Source organism: Centropristis striata, chromosome 20 (assembly GCF_030273125.1).
Source record: "Centropristis striata isolate RG_2023a ecotype Rhode Island chromosome 20, C.striata_1.0, whole genome shotgun sequence".
Classification (NCBI taxonomy): Eukaryota; Metazoa; Chordata; class Actinopteri; order Perciformes; family Serranidae; genus Centropristis; species Centropristis striata.
The window spans coordinates 11155788-11175034 of NC_081536.1; the positions used below are offsets into that span (position 1 = coordinate 11155788).

General features: G+C 38.1%; 1 protein-coding gene across 5 annotated transcripts in view; it reads left to right on the top strand.

The window, feature by feature from the left end:
• dst (dystonin) overlaps positions 1–19247 on the top strand; it is a 136770-nt gene that overhangs the window by 1651 nt on the left and 115872 nt on the right. For 4 of the 5 annotated variants that reach the window (XM_059359820.1, XM_059359816.1, XM_059359817.1 and 1 more), the window contains exons 3-4: positions 355–543; positions 5083–5296. In XM_059359820.1, the coding sequence (XP_059215803.1) occupies positions 355–543; positions 5083–5296 (403 nt within the window). Of the gene's footprint in view, positions 1–354; positions 544–5082; positions 5297–6526; positions 6628–19247 lie in introns of those variants that run through there. The other variant, XM_059359821.1, reaches the window with a different exon arrangement.

Below are 19247 nucleotides of genomic sequence, written 5' to 3' on the forward strand. Positions count from 1 at the left end.
ACAGCAGACAGACAGTTGCTGAGCCTTAATGTTGAAAAACAGTTTCCCTGACCAGTACCTTTAAATGTTGAGCAGTATATAACTCTTAAAGAAAGATGAAGAAAACCATAGATAAAAGCTCCAACTGTTCTATTGAATAGTTTGTTTTTCCTTCTGCTGGTGGTGATTGGAGTTGCTGACTCATCTTTCTCTAACACTTCTGACTCTGAAATCTAGGTCATGCACCCTCTTCTAGAAACCTGAATGGAATCACAATTTTCAATTGACATTATGATGAGAGCTTTTAATTTCTCTTGCTATGCCTTCTGAAAGTCTAATGTGTTGCCAGCTTGACACGTTGCTCCTGTTTCCCAGGGCTTCAGGCACAGTCCACGTCACGCAAGAAGGAGCATCCATGCTCGAGTGACAGAGGAAAAACCCAATCTGGTCGAGATTCCTGAGAGCGACCCCGATTCATCTTCGACTCTTCGAAAACGCAAAGTGAAGAAGAGAGTCCTGCCAGAGTTTTACCAGTCTGTGCAAGTCACCCCCACACGCAAACCTGTAGGTACCCCTCTTTTAACTGTAACCATGATTAATACTGATGCTATTTTTTGCTTGCTCCCCTCCACAGGGACATCAGTGTGCCCTTGAACCTGGTAAGAATTCAGTAGCTTGCTCAAAGACAGAGGGCAATGTTGTAAAACCTGCTCTTAAACTATGCTCATTTATAGGTTCTATGAAATTATTTATTTATTATTGTGTTGTTGCCTTGTATCCCTGTATGTATTGTTTTGAAGATGGATCAAAAGTATATTCACTTGTAGTCAAAGTCAATGTCTTAAAACATATGAAAACTGTATGTTTAACCAAAAAAAAAGATGTCAAGGTAATTTTAAGGGACATTTAAAAGCAGATTGCAACCCCAACTTTCTCCAACAGGTAATCTAATTTGGCCTTAAAGGTTCTATAAGAAGCAATATACATGTATGAATTGATTTGTATTGCCAATGTGTGGATGCATTTTAATGCATCTCAAATACTAAGACCTTCCCTGACTTTCTCAGTTTTCTCAGTCTGTGGATGTTGAAAGGACTTGGGCCAGTTTTGCTTCAAAATTTGAAGGATATGACGTATGCACGCTCCCAAGTGTCTTACCTCTCTTTAGCTCTTCTACAGTGCCAACAGTGTGCAACACGAGCTAAGCATAGTAATGGGGTCTAACAAAGTCTACCTAAGCACCAAAAATAAAAATCTAGTTTATCTAGTCTAGTGTTTATCTAGTGAAGCCTGTCTGGCCAATGTGACTGACATCGGGGGAAACTAAGGCTGTCCTCATGAACTGTTTATATGATTTCCTATGAAAAGTGATGCACTGGACCTCTAAAAATCCCCCCCAGTCTTTCAACAAGGAGACTGGTGTTTGTGTCCCACCATTTGAAGATATTGTATGTCCAGAAGTAATGTTTTTTAAAGCTTAACCCTGTTTTTCCCTGACCTGAGGATAGTGGTTTTGTTGCCTAACCTTAAGAAAGTGGTTTTGGTGCTTAAAGCTAAACTTTTTACAGCATTAATATCAATCGGCGACCACCAGTGTCATATCAGTCATATGTCAATAAAAAGGATTTGGTGAAAATTCCACACTGTACCTATTTATATAAGTAATATATAAGAAAGCCAAAGTACAAGCTTTGTATTTAATTTGTCAGATCTAAATATCTTACATTCACAAATCACAATGCATAAAGGTAATTTCAAAATGAATAATCTATACTATCATTCCTACTACTTGGTCATTAGGTATTTCCCTCACGGAGAGCACAAATATGGATTTTTCTCATTTCTGGTTTTCATTTCAAATGATAATCTAATCCAATATTTCCTTTTGTCTTTTTTGCAGTCCTCTTTGCTGGCATGCTGCTACGTGTCCTCTTAAATCCATTCTAAGTCTGTTAACAATTTACTATGTTGGCATGGGAACATAATATGTATCCTCGCACGGATCAACAGCTCAGCTCTTTGTGAACAGTTTTAGGTTTTTGGTTTTCCCTTTCTGTGTCTTTATGTTTCCTTGTGAATTAGCTGCGATGCTTCTAAACAAGAGTGTGCTTCACCATCCTCCAATACCTTTACCAGTTTCTGTTAAATAATAAGGTGAGGAGGGAGACAGCATAACACCTGACCCACATATTGATCCATTTCCTGGAAGGGACCACATGACTACAAGAAAGGAGAGAAACACTCAGCTAGAAACATGTACTTATGGGAACAAAACCACATTGAACTACTTTGGTGTGTTGAGCTTTCTTAGTGCACTGCTGCTCTAATCTGAGAATATCTTTTTCTTATTCCAGAGGAAAGAATCCTGATCCCGCATTCACAAAATCACCAAGTCTGTGTGTGTTTTTCAATGTATGTGAATTTGAATGTCAGTTATTATGTCGAGAATATTAAATATCCTGCACAACTTCTCTCCTGGCAAAGGGCTACAGCTGTTACTGCTGTGTAAAACTTTAATTTAGTACAGACTTGACATGTCAATGATGTTTGAACTGGCTAACTGTGTTCAGAGGAACTTATTGATCTGTGTGAAGCTGTTGCAACTCCATGCTTCCATTAGTGTTGCAATACTGTCGATAACAGAAACAAAGAGCTTGGTTATTTTTCTTATTGCAATTGTCAGAAAACAACACTTTAATCAGAGTCATGTCCTTGTGTAACAGCTGCTACTGATGCATCCAAATCAAATATTTTGTTACCATGGGTAAAACAAAATCCACTTTTACTTCCAAGTTTACTGATACATTTTTTCCACAATCCTGTGTTTGCCAGTATTGATAGTTTAATAACACAAAAGACAGAGGAGTTCCACATATTATTGGATCACAACAAGAATAGCAATTTGAAGATTTATCGAACCACAAGAGCTCTGTCATGTGTAGTAAACGAGTCGACTTTAACATGTAATAGTCCTTCATAAACAAGTCCTGGCCAAGATCAGCCCACCATGCATCATTTATGATATATTAGCATGTGCAGCTGACACTAAACTATGCCAAATGAATAATGCAGAATTTTTTTGTATTTTGTGTTTTTAACTGATAATCTCTTTGAATGACCCTGACCAGTGAAAAGGAACTACTTCACATATTCTATTCTGTCCTGTTTTCACATTATGTACGCCACTAAAACAAAGTCTGCTACACTAATAAGTCATGAATGGAACATTTTATAAATGCAGCTGGATGTGACTTTTATTGAATAAAAACTGCACATTTAGCAAACAGAGAATAAAGAATTTAGTAAATTCCCTTAATGGAGGGGATAAGCCTTGTATGAAACGATGGGAGGGAGGGCCTCTAATCTGTCAACTATTCTTAACCCTGTACAGTTTGCTCCTTATATAAAAGACAGTGCTGACTCGGGAGAACATACACTTATTCCTATAGCAGCCGCACTAATAATTATTTCATAATAGCCAGCATTAGCTTCCCTCGATTCATGTATTTTTCCCCCCTATTAGTGGTAGGAATTATGAATAAGCAGAAAGCTGATAAAAATTGCAACACTAAGCTGCCTTTTCAGCGCTGACTCTCATCCTGATGAAAAGTGATGAAAAGGTTGCTAATATTAACAGCGAGTTGCTTTTATCAGCTCTGATCCAACACTGAGAACAGACTCTCACTACTACTGCTGTTTAAAAATAGAAATGATTTCCTGTACCCCTGTAGACATACTACCAGAAGCTTCAAACGTATCCTCCACATTTACATTCATGTGCTATAGCTCCAAGTGTACCTTCTAATAATAACCTTAAAATGACTGCAGACTCAGCTTAATGTTTGCAAATTAGCACTGCACTCTACATGACCAGAGCTGTCTGTGTCTAAATGCTGATTTATCTTTAGGCAAATTAAGTGTCATTATACAGGTATTTAGCACCTCACCCTTTTCCTTCTCTGTGAGCTTGTGTTTAACTGCATTTGCTCTGTTGCTCAATCTCAGGTGTGTCAGGGTGCAGCAGGACATTGCAACAGTCATTTATCATATTCTAAATGAGAATTGTGTTGCTCATAGTAAAGATTAAAACCCTGCAAAGATTCATGGAAGAATAACACATCAAAGGTGAGCTGGATCAGACAATCCCTGCAAGGATGCATTTAATAGTATAAAGAGTTTTTTAATTGGATTTTTGGTTAAATGGGTTTAACTTTAAACCCAGTTAAACCTACTTAAACCAATCCATTTTTTTTGCTCCCATGGCCTTCCCCATCCTGTCAGATAATTAGCTCAGCATATGTGATCGCTTCCACTGCACCCTCTGTGGTTAACACCCCGTCTGCAGTGTCCAAAGTCCTCTCAGCAAGTCTACTCTCTGTGGAGCTAACGTGCATCTGTTGTGAGGCCCCTGCCATAACAAACGGTGTTAGCCCTTGTCCTCTCATTACCCCTGCTTTTGATGTTTTTGTAGCCACCCAGCACCTTTTGTGTGCAGGGATGGCGCTCTAACACCACCGTCGCTGTTGGAGCTGCTGCTGTTGTTGGCTACCGGGTATGACGCGGTGGAGACACATGCAGTCTGCTCTCCCATCACGGTCCAGCTCTGCCTCGACAGCACACAGCGCACCATCCGTTCAGCCCTCTGGAGATCTGACATCACCTCAGCATCCTTAATGCGTAGATAAGGAGACGAACTCGTGGCCGGAGCATCCCTCAAAGGGCGTGGCACACCCCTGCTCTCAAATTGACGCACAAAATGTGTGACTAAAGGGTGGAAGCTAATAACAAATAATTTTTCCTCCAGCTGACAGCTCGCCATGTATACAGTGGTAAGTCTTATTGTTGACCTGGCGGGGGAGCCAGATACTATTGATTCCACATTGCCTTTATTTGGCTCAATCTTTTATTGTTATGGATCATTGCGAGCTGGTGGCGTCCTCACACCTAGACGCTCACATTACGCACTTTGACCCGCGATGGTGAGAAATAATGCGATTTGCGCCGTGTTTTTCCTGCTTGTGTTCTCATTCATTTTGACTGTGTGTGTGGGTGACATCAAGACATTGTTCTTTTTCTTTACCCCCGTCTTCTTTTGTCTCACAGAGCTCCAGTTCGGGGAACCCTTCCCTACACTGCTCCATGTCTTCCTCGGCGGATTTCTCAGACGAGGATGATTACAGCGCTAAATCTGGGTCGGCATCACCTGCACCCGGGGACACTTTACCCTGGAACCTGCCGAGACATGAGCGATCCAAGAGGAAAATTCAGGGAGGATCGGTGCTGGATCCGGCGGAGAGAGCCGTGCTCAGGATCGCAGGTGAGTGGCACTCTCCTTGTTGTCCGGTTATCAGATGGTAATGCACCGTAACGAGAAAAACAATGAGCGAATATGCTGCAATACAGTGCTTATGAGGTCTAAATGATCGTATAGCGACTTGTTAAGGTATCTTTCACTGGTAGCATATCCTCCGATTATTTAGGGGCATAAATGGGGTCTGGATTTGTGGCAGATGTGACGGTATTTTGGTCTGCTCCTATTTTGGATATGATGCTATATAATTAATTATAGCCTTTCAAATATGGGGTGTATTTTTTTTAGAAAGCAGATATTATTTCTTTCTCCTATTTCTATATAATCAGTTGTTTAAATTAGCATTTTTATTGCATCTTTATATGTTTTCAATAATTATTTCAACAAAAGTTGCTAATAAAAATCAGGTTGGTAGATTCAGATAGACGAAATAACTAAAAAAAATAAATCCTGCTGACATGGACTCTTGTTGGTTTCACTTTTGATGACGTGTTCTGCTTAACTTTTACAGCACTTAATTATTTTATAATGATACTTTGAAACTATTTGATGTTGTAAACCCCCTGTCAGATATAGCCTGCAGTGTATCAGATGTCGATTTAGGGACTTTTGTAAGTGACGTTTGGCACTTGACAGGAATCTGTGAGATATCTTGTGACAGCTGATGAGATATTGACAGCAATAATTACACAAAAATCATCTCAAACAGTATTGTTGAAGTCTTTAGCAGGTGTCCAACAATGAAAAAAGATCGTGGTCCATGTTACGAGCCGGTACGGAGACGCCTGACAAGGAAAAGCGTTTATTATTACACACTGTAAAAAATGAACATGCCATTCAGTCTGGTTCTGATATCTTTTTTTACCTACTGGTGCCAATCCCTGCATATAAGACCAGACTGGGAAATATTTAGCCTCTTGTGATAGGAAAATAAGATTTAATTTGTATTGTATTTATATTTAAGACTCAGTATTATCTCAGTGGACTTTTTAAGACGGACACTTTTTGCAGCGCAGCACGTCCGGCAGTCCTTCCTATCAATCTCTTGAACTCCGGAGAGGAAGTGTCGCCTATTGGGCAGAGCGCAGACAAGGGAGGGATGTAGGGCGTTTCCTTCAGTGCAACAACAGCGCCGATCACTCTTGAGTCCTCACACACATGCACACAAACACACACACACATACACACATGCACACACGCTGTGTCCCCGTCCGCCGCTGGTGAATGTCCAGTTTGTGGAGCCCGGGTTATGGCTCAGTACGCACCGCCGGGTTATGGTCTCTCGGACGAGCAGGAATACCTCCAAGCCTATGAGGATGTTTTGGAAAAATACAAAGGTAGGATCAATGCTGATTGGTTGTGTTTAGGCTTTTGGGGACGATGAAGAAATTGCCTGATTGCTGCTTGACAGTTCAATAAATGTCAGCCTGCCCCCTCTCTCTGTGGTGACTGGCTGGTCTTAGTGTCTTTATCCCTGCAGTGGAAAAGTGGGAATATTTCCTGCATGACATCACAATTAGGCTGCATTTTAGTAGCCAACACAAAGGCTTTATTATGAGCTTTTTATGATTTCAGTTGATCATTAGATTAGAGGATTATTTCTGTTCTGTTTAGCTGTTTTAGGGAAATATTTAGCTTGGAACATGTCAAGCCACATGATTAGTGTCTGAACTGTTTATTGGCATACTGAAAGCTCAAAATCGAGTTGAGTGAATTAAATCATACTTTCTCAATTTAAATGATCTATTGTATATTTTAGGGTGAATATCATTGACTGATTATTGTTCAGCTGATGTATGTGTTGTCTTAGGGCAGACAGGACAATGACATAGCTGGGTGAGGCGTTAGCTCATAGCTCATGTCACTTCATATAGCTCTTTCTGGGTCTATACATTTATTAATTAGAACAAATCCATCACACATAGGAGGTCTATTTTATTCAGTGTCTCTTTGACAGCTAGAGCTCGCTGACAAAATCCTACACATGCACTCTGAGGCCAGGCCTGTGGAGATCTGCTGGAGCTCAATCCAAACTGACAGCGGCGCTTTTAACTCTTGTGTTTCCTCTCCACAAAAGAAGCCAAAGTAAAACAATAAATAGCATATACTGTGCACTATTGTGCTCATGCTGGCCGTAAGCATGTTCTGTCAGCTGTTGAGTATTGTAGCCAGCAGGGCCAGTCAGCTGTGGTATAAGGCTTTAAAAGCCCTGACTGGACTCTAATGGGATCATATGATGTAGCATCATTAGGAATCTGTAGCTGTTGTCTTCAGGCAGAGGATCTGCAACACACAATGAGCTTCTATCACTAAACTGTGATGAGTTTTTACATTTTTTATATTCATTTTTGGTGGATGTTTGACTCTCCGCCAGTTGTTGCATGAAAAATGGACTTTGCAAAGAAACGTAAGTCATTTATTGTAGTATTTTCTTCATATTGTACCAAAATTTACCAACAACTTCAGGAAATTTACCAACAACTTACCAACAACTTCAGGAAAGCGTTGTAGCCACATATTTAATCTTATTGCTACATCTAAAACTGACATCATGTACTGTCATTTTCTTTCCATACCAATGTTATTATGCACTTAAACATCTAGTTATTGAGTGATCCTTGTAGAAACTGGAGTTCAGCTGGTGGGCTAATCATTACTTCTAACATTCTCAGCTACCACCCTGTTTCTATCAGCTTTGTTTACATAAGTGTCTTCATGGCAGAAGAAAATACATTCCATCCTTGGAATGTAAATACATGTTGATTTGATCAGTTAAGGAAAGAGGATTATCAGTTTCTTTCTTTCTTTTAAAAAAAAAAAAAGTTATGGGCTGCTTGTACCTGAGAATGGTGGAGAGTGACGAGTGAGATTATGGTTAACAGGCTAAAATATAAAAATCAAATCAAAAGTAATTAATGTGAGAAGATGGCTTAAGAAGGTTGGATCTAATTCTGTAGAAGTTATTTCATAAAATACTATTGTAAGCTATATATTTGAGTATATAACCCCAATTCCAAAAAAGTTGGGATGGTAAAAGTAAATAAAACAGAATGTGATAATTTGCTCATCTGTTGTGATATGTATTCAATTGAAAACTGTATAAAGACAGTATAGTTAATGTTCAAACTTTTGTGTTTGTTAATATACACTCTTTATCATTCTTTTTATGTTTTACACACCGTCCCAAGTGTCTTTTAAATCAGGGTTGTATATGACTGGAAGATAAGGGCTTACTTGTGTCTTCCCGGTCATGAAAATGGCTTAGAATTGTATTTAGTGTGTCCAAAAAAAAAAAAAAAGTTTGTTTGCTTCACTACGAGCAAAATATTTTTCTATAGGGCGCTGGCTACTTACTGGAAAAATCCCTGTTTTCATTGTCGCTTTAGTTTTATTTGCAGTTGAGCCCCGAGCCTCTGTCCATGTGATGCGTAGAGAATCACAGAGAGACATTTTCATGACAATATCATCAACAGCAACCAAACAAACACAACCAAAAGGAACAGTAAACAGCCAGTGGGCCAGCTATTAAGAAGGAAACAGGTCTGTCTTTGTGTCACCTAATCAGGATGTTGGATTGGATCGTTTTCATATTTTAATTGTAGAATCTATACAGTGATTTATTGTTATTATCTGCAGTTTTGAGTTTATCTTTATGTGGGTGCTTTTCACTTGTTCACTGGCTTAAATCCAGAGTCATCAAGCACCTCTAAGTTAATGTCAGCTGTCAGTTTCAGAGAAGATATAATAACTGGAGGAAATACACGTGCAGGCTTCATTGTAGTGAGTGAGTGCCATATTAGTGATGCATGATCTTGTTCATCACCATTGTGACCTTTGGTGAACTCTAACTGATATAAAAAAATTGAGAAAATTAAAGAAATGTTGTCCAAAGTTCTGAACTGTGTTTGTCATGAATACAAGTTTAGGATTTTTGTTGATGAAGCACTACAATGACTGAGAGCATACATGTACAGTAGTTCTTATTGCTCCAGCTGTAAGAATGCCACACTAATTAGGTATTAGAGTTAATAGTACACTTAAGAGAGGATTTGCAGAGGGTCTGGCTGAAATTCAATGCAGGCTTAACAAAAGACTGTAAACTTGAGGAATGAGTTAAAGACACGCTTTCTTCGACGCACACAACAGTTAATGGCAGTGGGCAGCGGCTGCGTGGGACACACTGTTCCTGCAGAGCCTGCTCGGCAGCCCGTCAACATGAAGGGGCCATTGAGTTTCCCAACAGTTGATCATCCTCTGACATCAGGGAAGATTTAATGGATTAGACACTTGGTGGTTCAGTCGGCTTTTCGTGTGGTTAATTTTGTTTTTAGGATGCTATATGGTTTAAATTCTTTCATCAGGTTGAAAGTATGGTTGTACTGCTGACAATACCGGTGATGTTTAAAGAAATTAAATTGACTTGAACATTACTTGTTATTGCTTAGTTATATCCTGTCTGGGTCTGCTATGTGTTGTGTTGTGTGTGTGTGTTGTCTCCTCTATTTGTATCTTACCTATGTACTTGCTGTCTTATATTTGTATTTATTTTTAATTTTTTAGGGACTACGGATGCAAACTAGTAGCCTTGCTATAATCCGGCATATTTACAAAGATGTTTATCGATGTTCATTAATGTGCACTGTCCCTATCCAAAAATAAAGTATTTGTATTCATAAAGTATTCGATGGTAATAATAAACATATGATAATATCCTGTAAGTGATTTAAGGCCCCTTAAAATAAATTCCATTACTTACACACAGACTCCCTACACTTGTATTTAAAGTGTAATTTATTTGCCAAAAAAGAGAAAACGCACAATGAACAAAATTCAAGATGAATTTACTTGATGGTGTTATTTATTTTTGTGCAAAATTTCTATAGACAGCGCAATAATATTTTTATTTTATGTATTTTGGCCATGTTAATTGGGTGGTGAAAATCTGATATTATGACAGCCCTTAGTTGAACTCAAATAAATGTGTTTTTTTTACATCTTTTTTTGAGAGAACCTAGAAAATATATCTTTATATTTTTTAAAAACATTTTTAATTAAAGTATTTGACACAATTTTCTGTGGTGATGCACATAAAAAAAAAGACAAATTTGTTTTTTCCCCTAGTCCTAAAAGACTTCTACATCAAGAAAATGTAAATAAAATGAATTAAACAGGATACTATCTTAAACTTAATCTGTGAAAGTACACTGCAGCCCATGAGTAGCAGCCATGAGTCACCCCAAAATCACTTTCTATTAAGTAAACTAACGGTAAAACATCTGTAAAGCTTATTTCCTGAGTGTAATATGATAAAAAGAACCATCTTTCCGTGTGTACTTTCTCATAGACGTATACAACCTATTAACTTTAAGGAGAATCACCTCTTAGATGACGTAAAGCAGTCTTTAGGATCCTGGCTGTGTAAGCTGTTTGTTATAGTAGGGTGTGGTCTGTCTGTGAATCATTGTAGTCTACATTATGACTCTATCTCTCATTCCAAGAAAGACTTCTGCACATACATTAAGAAAACGTATAAATATTTAAATTAACCTTTTTACACGTGTATTATTTGGCGTTATCACACACAGTGACGAGTGAGAGAGCTTTGTGTTTTTTGCACAGTCACTGCCTTTGTCCATCCTCCTGGGCCCTGCCCAGCCCAACCCCTCTGCTCTATGTCGACAGCCCACTCATCACATTCAAATGGCCCAGTGGCCCACACACACACAGCCGGCTGCTTCTATGGAGACTGTCTGTTTCTGTACAAAAGACACTTTGTTTTGAGAGGTGCAGCATCCAAGTTCCAGAGACTTGTTCATGTGTCAAGTTGATGGTAGTGACACTTTTTTTCTTGGCTTTTCATTCAAGGAACAGCACTTGGAAAGCGATCTGTACCCACCTAACTCAGCCCACAGATTAACACTGCATACTGAAGATTGTGCATTCACAGTTGGCCTTTGTGGCATCCAAAAATGAAGCACTAAAACACTAACTTATGTGTTTTACATGCAAGCAATAAGAAGATGTTTCATAGATTTTAAGAACACTTAATATGGTAATAGGAGAGAATACATTAACATTTAATGAAGTACATTAAATACATGAATCGACTGCCAACCAATCATTTTCCATTGTAATTAAACTATTTATTATTTACAGCAAGTATTTTTTTTAGAAAACAATATTTGGCTTGGCATATTGCATATTTGATTGTGGGTAGAAGTTTAAGAAAATATTGATACACTTGAGCTTTGTGTTGTAATGTAACGTGATACTGCATTGATTTTTTAAAATCACTTTATTGAATTTAATAAATAGTTTAAAAAGCAAGTATTCATAGCAGACAGATAAATGCAAATTGAGATCCCACTGTTCTGACTGAATAAAAAAATATATTTTTAAAATCAGATTTTATGCCTATGATGGTGTTTTCTATAAACTATCTATAATTGAAAATTAAGTCAAACAAAATCATAATATATCACCTTGCTTACAGTACCATGATATATCATGATATATTGAATAGTAACCTCTGTATCATGATATGTATTATGTTGCCAGATTCTTGTCAATAAACGGCCCTCATAGCTGGAAAAATGGAACTAACCTATTTAAACCAACACACAATAGATCTGGTTTAGCAAAAATGTGAACAAATATGATTAAGATACTATAATCACTGAGCTATCTAATTATTAAGGGTTATTTCACAGCTACCGCAGCCAAAATCCTAAGTGCTAATGGCTGATTGAGTGCATTAGATTTTTGGCTCCAACTCCAGCTCAACTTGATACTACATAATTTCACAATAATATCTAGCAGCTGCTTGTGGTTTCACTTTACAGGTTTCACCCATAGATGTTTTTCCCAGATAAGTGTGTCAGTTTATATGTGAAATATAGACAGTTCATATCCGGTTGTTGTGCTGTTATCGTCTACAAATTTAACAAGATTTTATGTGGAAAACAAACAAAAAATCTTTAATAGTAAATACACAGAACAGTATGTACTAATGCTAGAGCCTAATATTGTTGTCCTGGCCAAGCCCTTCATTGATCTAATCAATAGACTTCATTTAAAATGAGCAGTGTAATTGAAACCAGCAGGGCTCTCAGAAAGCTTTTTACTGCTCCACCAGTCTTCAGCTACAGAAATGGCTCCATTTTTTATTTAGTCTTTAATCATATGTTTGTTTTACATTTATCATTTAGAGACATACATGCATCGTCCCTCTGGAATACTTTTAAATTAATATTTTTCACATATATACCATTAATGCAGTTGCATTATGTGTGCCTGTCTGCTGCCTGCTCACTGTTGTATTTCTAAATGTTGTATTTATACGCTGTCATGGTGATGGGAAGACCAGCATGACTGAATCTCATTCCACAGCCCTGCTTAGCTCCTCTTGCATGAGATCATCCTGTGCGTCTCTGTCCCACCCCTGACTCATGCTCTGTAGCCTCTCCTCTCCTCTCCTCTCTCACTCCAGCAGCACCACCCTTCTTTTCCTGAATGCAGCAGATGCTGGGAAGCCATCCCATTCTGGCAGTAGGAAACAGATTTCTCCACTGTTTCATAGGTGGCCAGGAAATGAATAGTTCCATCTGTTTTAGTGTTGACTCTAAAGCCTCTTGCTTTAAAAACATTGCTATACTCTCATGAAATGTCTGACAGCAGTTGTGACTTGTTAAAAGAGAGATCAGGGAGGGGAGTATAGTATAGAGAGAATAGTATAGGCAGTGGTGGAAGAAGTATTCAGATCCCTTAAGTAAAAGTACTAATACCACACTGAATTTTTTCCACTACAAGTAAAAGTCCTGCATTCAAAACTTACTTCAGTAAAAGTACAAAAGTATTGTAAAAGTACTCGTTATGCAGAATGGCCACACACACACACACACACACACACACACACACACACACACACATATATAACATAATTAATTATGTTTTATGCATTTATGTAAGCATTTTACTGTTGTCCAGATAATGCTAATTTTACCTACTTGATATACTTTTATGTGGTTTAATTATTGATTAAATTGATAATATTTTTTCATGTTAAAGCGTGACCTGAAAAGTAACTTTGTGAAGTGGAAATATTGTGGAGTAAAAAAGTACAATATTTGCTCCTTAAATTTCATGAGGTGGAAGTATAAAGTATGTGGAAAAACTGGTACAAGTACCTCAAAACTGTACTAAAGTACACTCCTTGAGTAAATGTACTACATTTCCAGTACAGGTATAATCTAGTATAGTATGGAGAGTGTTGTAAAGGTGTCCCTATTGTAGATTTTGGGCGGACATGTCATCACAACAACAACAGAGTGAATATCTTTCAGGTACATTGTGTTTGTCTCTTCATAAGAGTTTCAGAGACCTGTACAATTGATGTTCAGGAGCACTGAAGGGGCTCTAGCAGGTTGTGGTGGCACACTGTCTTTTTGATACATTTTGGGTTTGGTTTAGACTGCTGTCAAATCTGCTTTCAATTGTTAATGTTCAATATTTTCACCTTCTGAAATTAATAGCCTATGTCATTTTTATTTTTTACCTTTTTTGCTTGTTTGTTGTCTAAATCATCTCCCCATGACGCTGGGCACCTCTGGTAAAAAAAAAAAAACCCTGAAAAAAATCACATATGCCATTATTTTGAAAAAGGTGTTGATATTAAGGTTATAATTTAAAGAGATTTGTTTTGTTATGACTTTCTTATTCATAGTCAGCATATTTACCATAGTAGGTGGCTGTTGGCACACGCCCAGTTTGCAGAAACACTGAACGATCTTTGACTTAATGTTCTGTGAGGTAAAATTACCGTTTTTGTCAATGGAGTCTGGTGGCTTTGAAGAGAACACAGATAAATATAAAGGCTTTTGTTCCCTGTCGGAAAGGGCTGTCTGATAACTGGTATTGTTCTGTTTTTTTGTGGGCCTCTATAGGTGGCTTAAATATGTTGTTTTGCTGCTGCTGCTGCTGCTACTACCCCCGCCCAATGAGCTGCTATGAGCTAGTTTCTTGACTAGGTGCGATTGGTAGAGTGGTCGCCCACCAATCGGATGGTTGGTGGTTCGATCCCTGACCTTGGCTCCCTACATGTCGAAGTTTCCTTGGGCAAGATACTGAACCCCAAATCGCTCCCGATGCTGCGTTCATCGGCGTATGAATTAATTCCCAGTGGTGGCAGGTGGCACCGTTGTAGGATAGCCTCGGCCACCAGAATGAATGTGTGTGTGAATGGGTGAATGAGCGTAGTGTGTAGTGTAAAGCGATATATAAGTGCACTCCATTTACCATTTAGCTCATTCTACTTGCTAATATGTAAGGCATACATTAGACAGTGAAAATTCTTAAATATAATTCAAAATGTATAAAAAGTTTAACTTTATCAAGGATGTTACTCACATTTCTCACAAACCTTTGCTTCGTGGTGTCTGTGAGATTCTGTATTTTGGCAGTGTTCAGCAATTGTAGCTGCTGTTTTCAAAACAGAAATGTGTTGATGCTGAAACACAATGTAGTGCACCACCAAGAATTTACACAGGATTACCTTTAAGTCTTGCTAAGGATTCTCCATAATCTGAGTGAGAGTCTGTGGAGGGAAACAAGATTTCCTCACATGCACAAATAGTCTCTCAAATGTTGCAGTTGCAGTAACAGCTGCTGCACATATGCAGGCTTGTATTGAAGTGTTAGCAACTGCATCTGTGTGTTCATGCTTGTGAGTATGTATGTACAGTATGTCCCATTAGCTGTCATTAATAGCTCCTCCTTCCTCTCCTTGACTTTATAGTGACAGCTCATGTCTGGGGGCACTTTGCCAGCTTCACCTCCATCCTCCATTTGCTTTTCATGAAGAGTGGTACAATATTTCAACCTCACAAGTGGAGATATTACATATTGCATCATAACAACCTGAAACTTGATGTTGTAGTTGTCATTAATATGATTAATTATGGAGACACCTATTGATTGATACTGTCCCTCTTCAGTAGCCTGTATCCTGCCTACTTCCTCTGCAGCACTTTGTAGAAAGGAGCTGAAGACAAGATAATCATATGCTCTGTAGATGCTGTAGGCTTTTCCTGTGACTTCTTTGCTTTGTCTTAAGCTTGGAGACTAAAACAAAGAGTGATTGGTGAGGGCTGCTTTGAAGGCTTGGCAACCTGTTTCAGTTAGTGAGCTGTTCCAGTCACATATTTCAGATGCTGCCCTGCCCGTCTGAGAGGCCTGACTGTCGTATTCTCACTCACAAAGAATGACAAAAATGCACCTGCTAGTATCTCCCCCCTTGCACTTGTATTTTATTTACCATCTTCAGGATGCCATGTTCACAACGTGCTTATTAAAAGACAACAAAAGAAGGTAACTGTATTTAGCCGAGTCATCATTTCAGTCGGCCTCTGTTGTAACTGTCTGGCAATGTGCATTAAACTTATATGTTATGGTTATATGTCAAGGAGAGATGATTGCAAAGCCTTTTAGGCATTTTGGGTTGCCATAAATTGGAACAGAACATTTTTAGCCATGCCACTGACATGCATTGTTTTTAATTAATTTAAAGTTGGCATTCTAACAAGTATCTCAATCCCCTAGGATATATGGACATGACCATGATCATTTTGTCTGACCTCTATAACGCACATTGTGTTTACATTGTGGGCTTGTTAACTTCACCAACGCTTGATGCCAAAATGATGTCTGACAAATATCAGGGGGCCTAGCACAGCGCCTAAGCTAATTGAAAATGTTTTCCTGTCAATACTGCTCTGTTGTTTTATTAATTAATGATATTTTAATATTGTTTTCACAATGAGTAAATATTCTTTATTCTTTTTCCCTAAGATATTTGTTGGCCTTTTTTAAGGCTTGATTGAGAGTGACAGAGTGAAAGGGGGAGACAGAGGGGAAGACTTGCGGGAAAGGGCTCCGAGTCGGATTCGAACCCGGTCCGCCCTATGAGTAAATATTCTTAAGCATCAAAAGTAAATTGCTCTTTGAAAGGGTGTACTTGCATTATAATCCTATTATATTATCAATATATAAATTGGTCTTAAAATTACAATAATATCGTTTATCGCAATAATTTCTGGGATATAAGTATCGTCTTACAAAAATAGTTATGTGACAGGACTACTAACAACCTCAACAAACTAAGATTGTGAATATGGTAAACATTTTACCTGCTATACATCTGCATGTTAGCATTGCCTCTGTGAGCATGTTAGCTTTCTGACGTTAGCATTTAGCTCAAAGTAACTCCAAGTACAGAGCTGCTGCTAGCATGGCTGGAGACTGGTAGAATCAGTGATTCCCAACCAGGGGTACTAAACTAATTGTAAATATATTGATATTATGATTTGATTAAAATAATCAAGTTATATTCACATATTAGGTCTGCTTTAATACATGAACACTAATTATTGCAGTTTGGTAAGACGATGTCTTCTCTGCCTGCTTGTGAGCAGTATCAGAGATGGTTCCAGTGATTCATTTCCTGTCATTGTGTGAAATTTCAGAACTTTGTTATTGTTCCATCAAAGTGATATGTTGACTTAGATCAAGTTCAGTGATGCAGGCCTGTATTTCCAAATCACTGCCACTGCCATGCAACACACAGCTAAGTAGTCAAAACAACTCTAAGGTACACATGCCTTCACTTACTGAGCTGGTTGTGACACAACTAGAGATGTGAACTGAGAGCTGTTTAGCAAGAATGTTTAGCAAGTCCTTGTCAAAGGCTGGAAGGTCGAAGGGCTTTTCAGTTTAGTCTTTATGTCTGTTTTGATTTCTCTCCCATACGAGGTCAAGAGGATTACACTGGCTGGATTTTGATTGCTAGGACTTTTTGACTTGGCTCGGCTCAGAAATGTGGGGATATTTTAGGCACTGTGACGTAACAAGATGCCAAAGGGTGTCACCGGCCTCCCTGTGCTAGGCATTCTCTGAAAAAAACAACTATTTATCATTTCTCTTGTTAAAAGAAACTTGGGGAAATCTAGCAATGAAAGTGTGAACTGCTGTAAACTGTTCTGCAGCTAGTTGAATTTCCAGATGCCTGGTGTGTTTCTGTTGCAATCAGTTTGGTATTTACCATTCGTGCAGACAATAAACCAGTGCCATGTTCCAAAACTGTAGTTTTTGACTAGGTTAAATACAACAAACATATCCTTACGTCTTATAAATGTTCCTTTTTGGATCGATAAATACCATTCACAAACCATAAAATAAGACCTCAACCCCTTTCCACAAATTCAGCTGCACCACAATGATTACTTCATCAGTCGTATTTGTTGTACGTAAGGAAATGAAAGATGTCATCCAAGTGGTCAGATTATGTGGCCTGCAGTTGCAGGGGCAGCATGGTTTCGGGCTGCAGCTATTTATAGCCGTGCACATGTGCTTCGCTGAGTTCTACAAATAAGTGTCTCAGGAGCTCTGTGCTGTCTGTGCGATTCAGGCCGTACGGTACACACAGGCTACAAAATGTTGATATAAAACTGGCTACTGTATTTTATGATTTCTAGTGTTTTTTTAAAAGAAGAAATGCATGTGCTCTTATACACCCATATGATACTGTATTGTAAATACCAATTACTACTTAATTACCGCCAGTCTAACTTCCTATCTTGGTGTGAGTTCTCACTTCTTATAGAAGCTTTAATGACTACATTTTCTAGACTGCTCCAAGGTTTGAAATGTCAAGAAGTTCAGATGTAATATGAGAGAGAGGTGGTTAGTCAGGCTTTCGTGATCCGTCAAACATCAACCCATTAAAGTCAGAGGTCACAAGTTGTTGGTTAACTGATCTCTAAACAAATCAACACTTTTGTTGGGCATTTTTCTGAATTTTAAGTGATCCCATGTTGTAAAAAAAGTGAGATTCTCATGTCTTTTACAGGGAGAATATCAAACTGCTCAATTCATGGAGAAATGCACACAGCTTGTATTCAGAAGCTGTGCCCTTAAATGAGCTGTCAGGACTTTTTTAAAGATTGTAATGCCACATATATGCTATATATAGGTAGAAAGTGTATCTACAGTGCTGATACAGTCATTCATGAGCTGCAGTAATGGTACCACACAGATGCAGAAACACTGACCAATCGGTGCAGACTATACTTTTTTAGGAGTAGGGCTAAAAGTGCTACAAGTGCTAAAATGGAGACAAATCTTTTTTTAATGTAGACACTACATTAAAAAAGATTTATCTATATGCATATCTATATGCAATGACCTGACTTTTTCAATCCCACTTAGGCTTTTCGGCCAATACAGAGTACCAATCCTATTCCAGTATTTAATTAAAAAGCTGTAAGTGACTGGGATCCTTCTTTTATTTATAAGGCAACATCAGGCTCGACTTAAAACTTTTCTTTCCTAACATTAGAAAATAAACTATGACAGATAGATACATAATGCATTTTCTACAGCCTAATTTCCAATCCAGTATTCAGTTGTCACAATTTGGATGTTTTTCACAGCATAAGCACACCATTACAATAAAATAAACATTATGCATTTACTGTCATCAATTGTGACATGATGTAGTAGAAAAACCTCCCTGAGCATCACACCAGAGGCAAAAAGGTTGGTCGTTTAGTCACTGTTTAATTTGCAGATCAGCAGTTGCTGTTAAGTGTCTTTGCTTTTGCAGAGATTTCAACTTAAATAATTGAAAATAGACCTCAAATTTCACACTTGCTTGTTTTCAGGTCTTCTATGTTTTGGGTTTTGCTTAACAATTATGTGTTTTATGTTGCAGTTAACAGCCAAAATTACCTTCACAACATGTTGTTTTGGCTTGCTGTTGAAAATGGTTGGATCTATTCAGCATATGAAACAAAAAAAACGTTATAATGAGACAAGATACAGACACATCTTTTCCATTAAGAAATAATATGTGCGCTTGATTAACCATATCATTATGCAGCTTTACACGGCTTAGAAAATCAAT